The 12,955-nt window shown below is 33.9% G+C and overlaps 1 protein-coding gene across 18 annotated transcripts in view; it reads right to left on the bottom strand.

The window, feature by feature from the left end:
- The window catches only part of LOC144971330 (uncharacterized), an 87,805-nt gene that overhangs the window by 31,308 nt on the left and 43,542 nt on the right, over positions 1 to 12,955 (bottom strand). The window contains exon 3 of one of the 18 annotated variants that reach the window (XM_078912025.1): positions 5 to 725. The exons of 12 other annotated variants lie outside the window; for them this stretch is intronic. In XM_078912025.1, the coding sequence (XP_078768151.1) occupies positions 250 to 725 (476 nt within the window). In that variant the 3' untranslated portion in view covers positions 5 to 249. 5 more of the 18 variants (XM_078912030.1, XM_078912027.1, XM_078912022.1 and 2 more) reach the window with 5 other exon arrangements.

The following is a 12,955-nucleotide window of genomic DNA, read 5'->3' as shown; positions in this document are numbered from 1 at the left end:
CATGGAACAAGAAGATTGATGACTGAAGGTGGTATTTAGGGAAGGTAATGCACAGTATTTATTATCAAAATGTTGCATTAACCAAATCATAAATTAGACATCCGAATACCATTCTTTTTTATTGTAATTACTTCTTACCACACTTATCCCTTTAGGGGAAAAAAAACTCAAAAAGTTTTAAGAAACTATTTGTTATTAAAAAATTTCTCCTTTTTTACTAGCAAATTTGAAATTCATAAACATATTTGCTCAAGAACCATTATTGCAATTAAGCACATGGTGATTAAACTCTATTTTTGTTTTGGAGATATGAGGACAATTGAGACAAGGAATAAGTTTGTGAATATTTTTAATGTGCTGGCGAAGATCATAATTCCTCTTGAATTTCTTGTCACAAATCTGACAGACATATCTACGTCCTCCATGGTCATCAGTGTGTCGTTTCAAACTTTCCTTGTACAGAAAAACTTTGTCACACATGTTGCAATGGTAAGGTGTTTCCTGACGATGCAATTCTGAGAGGTGTTTATGATAATCGTGTCTGGACATAAATGCCATTGGACAAAAGATGCATTGAACTGTAGGGACTCCTGATTGATAATCTCCTCTCAAGTAATTTCCGTGTGAAAATTCAGGTATGGGCACAAAGCTTGAAGATGACGAGGCCTGGTCAGCTGATGTGGATTGAAATGAAGGCATTTCTCTAGTCCCCATGAGTTGTTTATCTGCATGGAACAAGAAGATTGATGACTGAAGGTGGTATTTAGATTAATATAGGAATCTAGTGCACAGCAGAATAAATATTTGTTGCCAAAATGTTGCATTAACCAATCTAGACATCTGAATACCATTCTTTTTAATGTAATTACTATTTTTTTCCATTCTTAGCACTACAAAAATAACTGCCAAAAGTTTAATTATGCCCATTCAAAAGTGTCTTTTTTAAACTTGAAAATTGGAAATTAATTATATATACATATTTACTCAAGAGTCATTATTGCAATTAAGGACATGGTGATTAAATTCTACGATTGTTTTTGAGATGTGAGGACAATTGAGACATGGAAACAGTCTGTGATTAGTTTTGATGTGCTGACGAAGATCATAATTCCTTTTGAATTTCTTGTCACAAATCTGACAAACAAATCTATGCCCTCTATGATCAGAAATGTGCCTTTTCCAGCTATCCTTGATAACAAAGACTTTATCACAAAAGTCACAACGGAATGGTGCTTCTTCTCGGTGCAATGCTGAGAGATGCTCCTGATACTGTGGCCTTGTTATAAAAGTCATAGGACAAAACGCACAGTTGAGATTATGACGAACTAGGTCCAAAAATCCAGCATTATCCTTTGTAGTTTGAGGATAGTGTGCCCTAGTGTAGCTTGAATGGGAAGAATCTTGATCAGTAGACATGATGTGAAAAGATGAAGTATTCATGCCACTCGTTTGCTTATCTGCATGGAATGAGAAGACAGGATTGTTGGAGTCAGATTGTAGTTCATTGGTCTTCTATTTGAATAGGTAATAATATAGTGATGTGCCACATGAAGATAATGACTCATAAAACATATTAAAAATATAAATCAATATTGGAGTATTGGACATAATACAAAAACACAGAATTAAGAGTTCAGTGCCTGAAAAACTTGTGGGTCACTAATATCTAAGAAAAGGACAAAGGGGTACAGTTCTCTAAAGTACATCCCAGGGTCCCACCAGAAAGGAAATAGTACTCAGATAATTTCTAACACTAATAATACGGTGACATAAGAAGAAAATAATCTTTAAGAAAAAATATCATACAATCACAAAATATCAAATTAACATTCAACTGTCTCCCTCATGACAAACGTATCCAGCCTGAGGAGGGCAAAGCTAAATCATCTCATTCCAGTGGCCATATTCTAGGCTTATGCAGAATTAAAATTAAAAATTAAAACATGTAGACTAATCCTCATTTGCAGTTTACACATTTTACAAAAGAATAGGAAGAATACAATGACAGAGAAAGGGACAACAGATAAGAGATTTCTGTTCGTATACTCTACCCATCTCCCATGAATGAAATTGTAATTATAAGGCAAGCTTCATTGAAGAGGTTCTACAAACCAATTGAGCATGATATGGCATCAGAACATCTTATTAGTAAAATAGAATACAGAGTAAAAATATTTTATTTTAGGGAATAATCTTTTAAAGGTAATGAATAACTAATAGTGAATGCTAATCCATATACAGAATGTAGAACTATAATTTTGATTCTCCATCCACGTCTCTTTATTGCTGATTGAAATTTCGTTTGTAAACATGGAGAAAACAGATGTATTGATGTATAGTAATATGCTTTGGACGATTGAATTTTTTTGTGAATTTTTAAAACAAAACTGTTTTGTAAACCTTTTTCTCCAAATTATTTTGCACAGTCATGTAATTAAATATTAGAAAATTAAAGAGTACTTGCTACAATTTTAAGTTATTTCAGCAGCTAACAATAGGACGATGGAATTCAAAACAAAGTGACTATTACATTTAGAGTTTGATGCTTTCAATGCTCTTGACTCTTAGGTCACTGAATTTCTAAGAAAAAGCAAGACAAAGAAGAAAAGTTCACAAAAGTCGATCTCAGCAGCAATCTATCAATCTTATCAGCCTAAGGACATGAAAAGTCTCTTATAAAAACATGTGTGGAGTAAGAGAGGATGGTATGCAAGGGTAAAAATATCACGTCTCATAAAAAACGTACAACTCAAGCTCATATCTGACTACCTCCCTCAATAAAATGTGACTTCAGCCAGGATCTGGGCAAAGCCAAATAATCTCAGTCCAGATTCATTAGTTACTGTATTTGAGGATGTCCTTCTTATAATGTTATTCCAAAGCAATTATAAGCCTTATTTTCTCAACAGAGTAATCAAATATATGATATTAATATATATAATCAACACTTTTCAAGTTTTAAAATGATAAATGACACTCATTTGTGGATAAAAGATGAAAGTCAACAAAAACGGACCTCTTCAAGTATATAGATGATTACACATCTAGTCCGTTTTCTGCATTAAAGGAGAAAACCTTATGTGTCAACTTAATATGTCTCTGAACATCATAATTCCGTTTGAATTTCTTTGCACAAATTCCACATGAAAATCTTCGCTCTCCATGTTCTTTGGTGTGAATTCTCCAACTTGCCTTGAGCAGAAATACTTTTTCACAAAGATTACAGTGATACGGTACTTGTTCACGATGTAATTCCGCAAGGTGCTTGTGATAGAGAACTTTTGTAGAAAATTTCAAAGAGCAAAAGTTGCATGTTACAGTTGTGTTAATGAAATCGACATTTCCTTCACTTGAATGTTGTTCAGAAACAGATCTATCTTGTTGGGCAGTCCAGTGTGTTAAAGATGAAGAGTGAGAAGTACCAGGTGAGGATAGGATAGCTTGATTATTCAACGTGGTGCGAAAAGATGAATTCATTCCAATCTGAGTATTACCTGTATAGAGAGACATAAGTGATGAGATAAAAAAAAAAAAAAGACTCATAATTTTTTAAAACTTAAGAATAACAACTTTCTAAAATGCAATATATCACAGCCATATTGTACTTATAATAGCCATCCATGTTTTGTTTTGTGTTATCAGTACCAGTGCAGTACAAGGAAGAAAATGGGATAATCAAGACATTATAGAATTACTATTAAAGTTAAAGCTCCGAAGAAAAACGTAAGACCAGGGGGAATTTGCTTACATAGGGAACAGATATAGATTCCTAGATCATACCATCAATGTAATGTCCTTAGTTTGAAATCACCTAAAATTCTCATCCAGACACCAGTAATGGATCAAAATAAAGAATACACTCAAAACGTTTACATGTTCAAAACAATATAACTATCAGTACAAAACAGAGAGGGAATAAATATCACCACCCAAACGAACACTATACACTTGACTGTTTTGGCCTCAGCAAAGGACTCCAGGGAGGCCCAAGGCAAAACCGAGTAATCCAATTGAGAGAGAGAGAGAGAAAGAGAGAGAGAGAGAGAGAGAGAGAGAGAGAGAGAGAGAGAGAGAGAGAGAGAGAGAGAAGAGAGAGAGAGAGGGGGGGGGGGGGGAGAGAGAGAGAGAGAGAGAGAGAGAGAGAGAGAGAGACTTTCAGTAAAAAATATGTGTACATGTGTATGCATGTGCGTGGTTTATCTACACTTTTACACTTCTAGTTATGTTATGAACTAGTTATGTTTGATTTTTAAAAATTGTTTTTAAGGGTTTTACGGCGCTTGCAACACATTAATGTCATATCACGGCCAGTAAAAGGAAGAAAATGGGATAGTAAACAGTTCTAGAATTACAATTAAAGCACCCAATAAAAGGTAAGACAAAGGGGAATTTGTTCAAATAGGGAACAGATGTAGATTCCAATAGCACACTATCAGTGTACTACTTAGTTTGAGAATCACCTAAAAGTCTCATCCAGATACAAGCACGGGTCCCCACTAAGAGGAATACACTCAAATGTCTACAAATTATTATATATATATATATATATATATATATATATAAAACTCCAAAAAATGAATAAAATGCATAACAGTGAGATGATTTACAAGGAAAAAAATATCATCTCCCAAAACTATACATTTGACCTTCCCTCCTAGCCAGGGTATCTGGCCAAAGCCAGGACAAAACCAAGTAATCTCATTCCAAGACAAAGACAGAAAACATGTTGGAAAACAGATATAGGGGGACAGAGGACACAGTAAGTGCCTCCCCACCCACTATGGGAGGCCAGGAACCCCACCCAGATAAACTTTTTGTCATACGGGTCTCGGTAAAGAGCATAAAGCATGGCCTGGTTTTTGTTAAGCTTTTTCAGATGCCATGAATCACTATTATTATTATGATACAAATTCCATCCGCTATCTGATATGTCAATTTTTCAAATTTTAAACATAAATGGCTAGTGATTGTACCAAAAATTAACATGAGATACAGTAAAACAGGGTATCATTGCAGCAAAGGGAAATCATACCTCCTTTGCTTTGTTTGTTTGTTTTTGTTTTTAAGTTAAGGTTATTACGGCGCTTGCAACACATTTAGGTCATATCAACGCCAGTAATAAGAAAGAAAATTGGATATTGAAAAGATTCTAGATGTACAATAAAAAAGGACTTGAGGAAAAATGTAAGACAAAGGGGAGTGGTTCAAATAGGGAACAGATGTAGATTCCAAGAGCACACTATCAGTGTACTTAGTTTGAGATCACCTAAATGTCTCACCCATACACCAGCACAAGATCCCACTAAGAGGAACACACTCAAATGCTTATACATTTAAATTAACAAACCTCCTTAGCTTTGGACAAGTCAAGAGTATATCTAGTTTTATGGCAGTTACTTCCTTTGGAAACAAACCGAGCCTTGGCTGAAACATGGCTGAAAGAACAGTGGAAACCTGATAAAGTCAACACTGCAGGACCAGAAAGATTAGTTGACTGAAGCAAGGTTGACTTGATCTATTATCAATGGTACACACTTAACTGAAGAACTGACCAACAAGAGATGTTGACTTTAAACAGAAGTTGACTTTAAGAGTGTTGACTTTACATATGTAGACTCCACTGTACTCAAAATACTGAGGGAAAGTTACCCCATTTGTTGTTCGCAACATTGCCCAAAAAATAAAAAAAAGGATAAAAAGAGGGCTCTAGTTTCAACAGCACAATATGTGAAGTCATGTCCACTACTATATACAACGACATTCAAATAAAATTAGATAAGTCTTTGAAAGTGTGGACCAATTTCATTTATTTCAATTACGAAATAAGCAATGATAGTAGTACAAGAAAAAGACAAGACTAGATGAAAGCCAGAATCAGCCTTTGGAAAACTGAAAAATGTAACCTAAGCCTCAGAAGAAGGTATTGATCATTCACTCATCATCTCCCTACATTGCCAAATATAATACAGATGTTACCAATCGATTTTTAAAAAATTAAACGCCTTTCATCAAAGATGCCATTGGAGTTTTGTTTGTTTCTAAGGATTTTACGACGATTCCAACACATTTAGGTTATATAAGCTCCAGTAAAAAGGAAGAAAATGGGATAGACAAATTCTAGAATTACAATTAAAGCACCCAAGAGAAAGTAAAACAAAGGGGAACTGGGAACAAATAGGGATCAGATGAAGAATCCAAGAGCAAACCATCCAACAAAAAGGAAGACACTCAAATGCTTACATTATACATTCAAAATAACATATAATAATACATAACAAGGACAAAAATATCATCTCCCAAAACAATAACTATGCATTTGACTGTTTCCCTCCCAGCTAGGACTACGGCCAGGGCTGGGACTACGGCCAGGGCCAGGACAAAACCAAGTAATCTCATTCCGAGACAAAGACAGAAAGCATGTTGGAAAACAGATATAAGGGGATAGAAGACAGTATGTACCTCCCTGCCCGCTATGGGAGGTCAGGATCCCCACCCAGACAAATCAATTTCAGACAAAGACAGAAGGAAATGACGGCATTGTTTTTCCTCTGTCCCAGTTATGAGACAATAATATATTTTCTATTCTTTACTTTTGTGTCTCCTGTCCTAATTTGATTGAAAATGAACTTCACAATGTGCAGGTTCCAGTAAGGTTTAAAATTCTAAAAAAAAACTTCAATGCATACAGAGTTTTAAAAAAAAAAAAAAAGACCATAATACACGATGCAATATCATAATCAAATTGAACGAAAATAGTCCAGTAAGTTGACACCCAAAGTCAAAGGGATGTTACTCATAATTCATTACAATTCATTATAGTCATATATGCACTGATCTTGCCTCTATTATTAAATTCAGACAGCCATCATTTGTTTTTCACTTTGTTGCAATGCAAAACATGTTGATTGAATTCCACTGCAGAGTTGAAACAATTCATACAGTAGGGACAAGGCACTAGGCGGTGTATCATTTTGACATGTCTCGTAAGGTGGTAATTTCTTTTAAACTTCTGGTCACACACATGACAAATAAACTTCCTGCCTCTATGGTCAGCCACATGACTTTTAAAGCTAGTCTCAAGGAAGAACACTTTGTCACACAAATCACAGTGCCATGGTGCCTGTTGCCGATGCGATATAGCAAGATGTTTCTGATAAACTGACTTTGACAAGAAATTTTCCATGCAGAATTCACATGTGAAAGGCAACTGGTGGTCACCCTTCATGCCTTGGAAGTTTTCAGATTGATGCAGGTTGTGGGTCAAAGACGAAGAAGCAACAAGACTCTCAGGAAAATTACTAGTAGCAAAGACAGACTGGCTTGCAAGAAATGGTTTTCCAAATTGCCTTTCATCTGCATGGAGAAAACAGGATTGATGACTTGACAAAAAATTTTGGATGAATGAGAAATAGCAACTTATCTATAAAATGCTGGAATAGTGGTTAATGGACCACAGAACTTTATGCCTTTTGCATACAAATACCAAAATATGAAATTAATTGGTAAATCTTTAACTATTTCTGTAAAGAGCAGACATTTGTCGGCATTGACGTTTTCGTAAATTACACTCAATATGCCTACACAATGTAAGTTAAGAAAACGAATGGACAGATTTTAAGTCTACACACTCATAGAATTAAAAATGATTGTTAGTTTTTGTTTTTACAGGTGTTTGCAATTCATCGGGTAATCTAGCACCAAATAAAGGTTAAAATGGAAAGTAATAGAATGGTCAAAAGATTTAAATCAAGCAAACAAAAAAATAAAAAATAAATAAAAATGTTAAAAACTTATAAGACCGAAAAGTATTATGTATATCTGTAGGTAGTCTGAAACCACCTAAAATTTCAAGAATGATACTACCAAATGAGCTCCACCAAAATTCACACGTGAAATATTATACGAAATAACCCATAAAAATGACAATTTATAACGGGAGATGATTTTAAAAGAAAAAAAAAAATATGTTGACATTTACTTTCTCCAAGTGAAAGATTATTTCTTTGGGGTTTGTTTTTTGTTTTGTTTTGTTTTGAAGGGTTTTACGGTGTTTGCGAACAATTTAGGTCATTTCATCACCAGTAAAAAGGAAGAAAATGGGACAGTAAAAAGGTTATAGATTTACAATTAAAAGCATACAGGAAGAGTAAGACAAAGGAAAAATAGGGAACAGATGTAGATTCAAGAGCATACTATCATCATACATGGTTTGAGATCACTTTAAAGTCTCATCCTGACACTAGCGAGGAACACAATCAAATGTTTATAAATCATATGTTAAAAAAAAAAACAAAAAAAACCGTTAATCTCATCTCCCTGCCCACTTTGGGAGGTCTGGAACCCCACCCAGTGAAAGATAATGTGACATACTGTGGTAATATTGTAAAGTGTCAGAATCAACAAGATAATGAAAATCAAGTTAAATGATCAGAATAGGGAAATTTAAGTTGTTCGAGGTTTAAGAGACAAAACATACTCTCCTCGATAAAGGCATTCAATCTAGCTCAAATTTTATTACGTTTTTCTCAACATAATATTGTTAAGAGACAATATGTCACAAATGAGCAAAGACAAAAGGCTGCATGGAAAGGACAAATGATGTAGAGAAATAGATGACATGTTTACCTCACATGAATTGCCTTTAATTTGGACAATAAAGATTATTATTATTATTATTATTATTATTATTATTATTATTATTATTATTATTATTATTATTATTATAACAAAGCTGTATTTCTTCTTTGTTTTCAAGGGTTTATATGGCGCGTGAAACACATTTAGGTCATTTCAGCACCAGTAAAAAGGAAGAAAATGGGATAGGTCAAAAAAAAAGTTATAAATTTACAATTGAAGGCATGCGAGAAAAAGTAAGAAAAGGGAGAATAGTTCAAATAGTGAAAAGATGTAGATTCCAAAAGAAGGCTATCAGTGCACTTAGTTTGAGATCATCTAAAAGTCTCATCCCGACACAAGCTCAGGTCCCCACTAAGAGGAATACACTCAAATGTTTACAAACTATTAATATATTCAGAACAAAAAACATAACAATCCCCAACAGGGAGATGATTTATAATGAAAAAAATATCCTCTCCCAAAACTAATACTATACATGTGACTGTTTCTCTCCCGGACAAGGACTTGACATAAGTCACGACAAAACCAAGTAATCCCATTCCAAAACAAAGGCAGAAAGCAACTCAAAAAACAGATATAGGGAGATAGAAGATGCACCAAGTCTGCCGCTGTTTTTAAAAACACAGTACATGCAATGTAGACCAATCAGCACATACTGCGTTCTTCAATAAAACGGCAGAAGTGACCTCCACTGCAGGTTAATTGGCAAATTCTTAACAATTTGAGTATAGTTAGTAGCATCTGTTGCAATATAAAGGGGAATAAAAACAAAAAAGACAAGCATCTTTTTGATATAATATGTATAATAATAATAATGGATAAAATTTTGAGAGCACCACTCTCGCTGACGCGTGTTCAGTGGCTCTTTACAAGACATAAATAAATGTTACAATTTTAAGAAAATTAAATGTTACAATTGTAGATCAAGTTATGGAGACACTAATGAAATATAATTTCATTTACGTAAAAAAAAAAAATGCATTTATTTCATTGCATCAACAAAATCCACAGCAAACAATAATAATAATAATAATAATAATAATAATAATAATAATAATAATAATAATAATAATAATAATAATAATAATAAATAATAATAATAATAATAACAATAATAATAACAATAATATTAATAATAATAATAATAATAATAATAATAATAATAATAATAATAATAATAATAATAATAATAATAATAATAATAATAACAACAACAATAACAATAAATTAGTACAGGGTGTTTATTTTCTCATTTCCAATTATTAAGAGTTTCACTTAAAATTATTAATAACAATCCTAATGAGTAGGACACTTCCTTTCCGAATGAAACAAAATGTTAAAATTCTCACATTAATAATAGGTACCCTTCATTTTGATAGGAGTCAAAAATTGTCAGTAAGATACATTTCATGTATTCTCTTGAAATGTCTATCTAGGTTGAATTTCCGATTGAACTTCAAGTGACAAATTTCACAGGTAAAATTACGCCCTTGGTGACCTTTTACATGTTTTTTGAAGCTGGCCTTGTTAAAAAACACATTGAAACAGAGTTCACAACGAAATGGGGCACACTCTCTATGAAATTGTGTAAGATGGAGATAATATGCTTTCCGATTTGGCTGTAGTTTGTGACAGAACATACAACTGAGAAAATCAGAATGACCAACTTTAGTATTATTGATCCCAATAAATCCAGATGAAGTAGATGGTGAGGGGTGACTAAAGGCAAAGCCTGATGATGACACATTTCCATCCCACTTTTCATTATCTGCATGGAATAATGAAGGAAAGTATTTGGTATTAATGTATTGTTTTTTGGGGGCCAATTTCTTTCTGATTGTTCTATCTGTCTCAAAGGATATTTGAATGAAAACCAGATTCTCAAAAATAAGGCAGATCACTAAAAACATAAAATTTGTACCACCAATCTTAGTCCTAATCAATCAAATACACCATTACAATTTGCGTAAGGTGTCGCATTCATTTTTCGAGCACATTGTATGATTAGATTACTAAGATTTGACCAACGCTTTCAAATGTCACCTATTAAATTTTGACATTATCCATTACACAACACTCCTCGTACATATGCACCAAACGAAATGTTAAATTTCATCTTCAATCATTCTCATTGTGATTCCTCTTCAAATGCCTCTTAAGATGGTAATTCCGTTTGAATTTCATGTAACAGATATGGCATGTAAAGTGTCTTCCGCCATGATCTTTAATGTGATTCCTCAAGCCTGATGTTGTAAAAAACACTTTGTCGCACAAGTGACAGTGATAAGGCATTATTTGGCGATGGAATGCTGCAAGGTGATCTCTGTACATTGCTCTGGTAATAAGGACAGTCGAGCAAAATTCACATTTGCTTGGAAAAGAGGTACTTGAGATGCCTGCAGAAGCATGTGTTGAGAAGTTGGAGTCTGTTGTAAATGATAAGTTGCTGCATGTTACTGATGGGTGGTGAGTATCAGATGAAACGCGAATATTGGAAACACTCCCATACCGTTGTGTATCTGCATTGGAACGAAGAAAACAGGATTGGAGACATGATAATGTGTTTGTGTTGCATTCTGAGGAAACCTGCCTTGTCTGCTTTGCCGTATAAGTAAACTAATTCAATTAATTTTAATCATTTTCGTTAACTAAAAGAACTTAAAAATATTTATTTTTTTAACATCAATAAGTCAAAAGTAGGATTAACAGAAAGGGTCCCCTCTATTGCACTCAGCAATGGAATAAAATTAATTTTAGCAAGTAATTAAAGCCCACCATTATTCATTTTCATGATTTCAAAAGCAAAGACTCTTACTCTTGTCATAACAAGAATGGTTTGTTTTTGTTTTTAAGAGTTTTACGGCGCTTGCAACACATTTAGGTTATATCAGCGCCAGTAAAAAGGAAGAAAATGGGATAGTAAAAAGTTCTAGAATCACAATTAAAGCACCCAAGAAAAAGTAAGACAAAGGGGAACTGAGAACAAATAGTGATCAGATGTAGATTCCAAGAGCATACCACCAATGTACTTAATTTGAAATCACCTATAAGTCTCATCCAGACACAAGCACAAAACCAAACAAAGAGGAATACACTCAAATGCTTACATTATAAATTCAAAATAAAAATAATAATACATAACAGAGAGATGATTTACAAGGAAAAAAATATCATCTCCCAAAACAATAACTATGCATTTGACTGTTTCCCTCCCAGCCAGGATTCCGGCCAGTGCCAGGACAAAATCAAGTAATCTCATTCCAAGACAAAGACAGAAAGCATGTTGGAAAACAGATATAAGGGATAGAAGGACAGTATGTACCTCCCTGCCCACTATGGGAGGTCAGGATCCCCACCCATAACAAGAATGGGCTAAATTGTTTCTAAAGATGACTCATTGACATGTTTTGTCGGCAATGCAGAAATTAGAGTAGGCAGAAATACATGTAATCGGATGGGCAAGAATAAAAGAAAGAATTGTTGTAGATAAGTGAAAATAATCTGAAAACTTTGCCCTGTGATTTTTTTTTTTAAGGGGATGAAGGCATTTTACACATTTTATCTCACTCCACTTAGCTTTGAATGAGTATCTAGCTAGAGGCAGTGACAGATATTTTGCTAGAGTAAAAAGTATGCCTAACAAGTATAATGATATATTAAAAACAACAATATAACGATCAGTACATAACAGAGCAATTATTTAGAGGAAAAGAATCACCTTCTAAAACTGGCAATATTATTTGATTGTTGCCATCTCAGGCAAGAACCTCAGGGCCAGGACAAAACCAAGTAATCCCATTCCAAGACAAAGACAGAAAGCAACCCAAAATTTAAAAAAAACAACAAAAAAACATATAGAGATATAGAAGACACAGCAAGTGCCTCCTGCCCACCATGGGAGGACAAAAGACTAACCCAGCTGTACTAATAGAAAATGTGCAATATTTGCGGGGAACTAAAGGCTGCTACGAGCAGGCACTCAGCTACTATTATACTACTGTATTGTGGAAATTGACATACAAGTAGATCTAGATGAATCTTTTCAGCTATCAACAATCAATATTGGTTCAGTAATAAAGTTGGTCGGAGCCCACAAATGAATCTGGCAACAGGGCGACCAGACAATGATTCCCAAAATCAAATGGCCAATCCTTATGCCCTAGCAGATTTGATAAATACTCAGTTGAGTCAACGGGTAATATAGAATTACCCTTAATTTGTTTTTTTATTTATGGTTTTTAAGTTACTTGTTTATCAATCTGTAAAAATACAGTTTTATAATCTTTAGATTTGCCAGTAAATATGTGCTCATTGGCAA

Source organism: Berghia stephanieae, chromosome 4 (assembly GCF_034508935.2).
Source record: "Berghia stephanieae isolate SIO BIC M18660-M18661 chromosome 4, UCSD_Bste_1.3, whole genome shotgun sequence".
Taxonomy (NCBI): domain Eukaryota; kingdom Metazoa; phylum Mollusca; class Gastropoda; order Nudibranchia; family Aeolidiidae; genus Berghia; species Berghia stephanieae.
The sequence above is the reverse complement of the archived record's forward strand: the minus strand, read 5'-3'. Positions and strand labels throughout refer to the sequence as shown.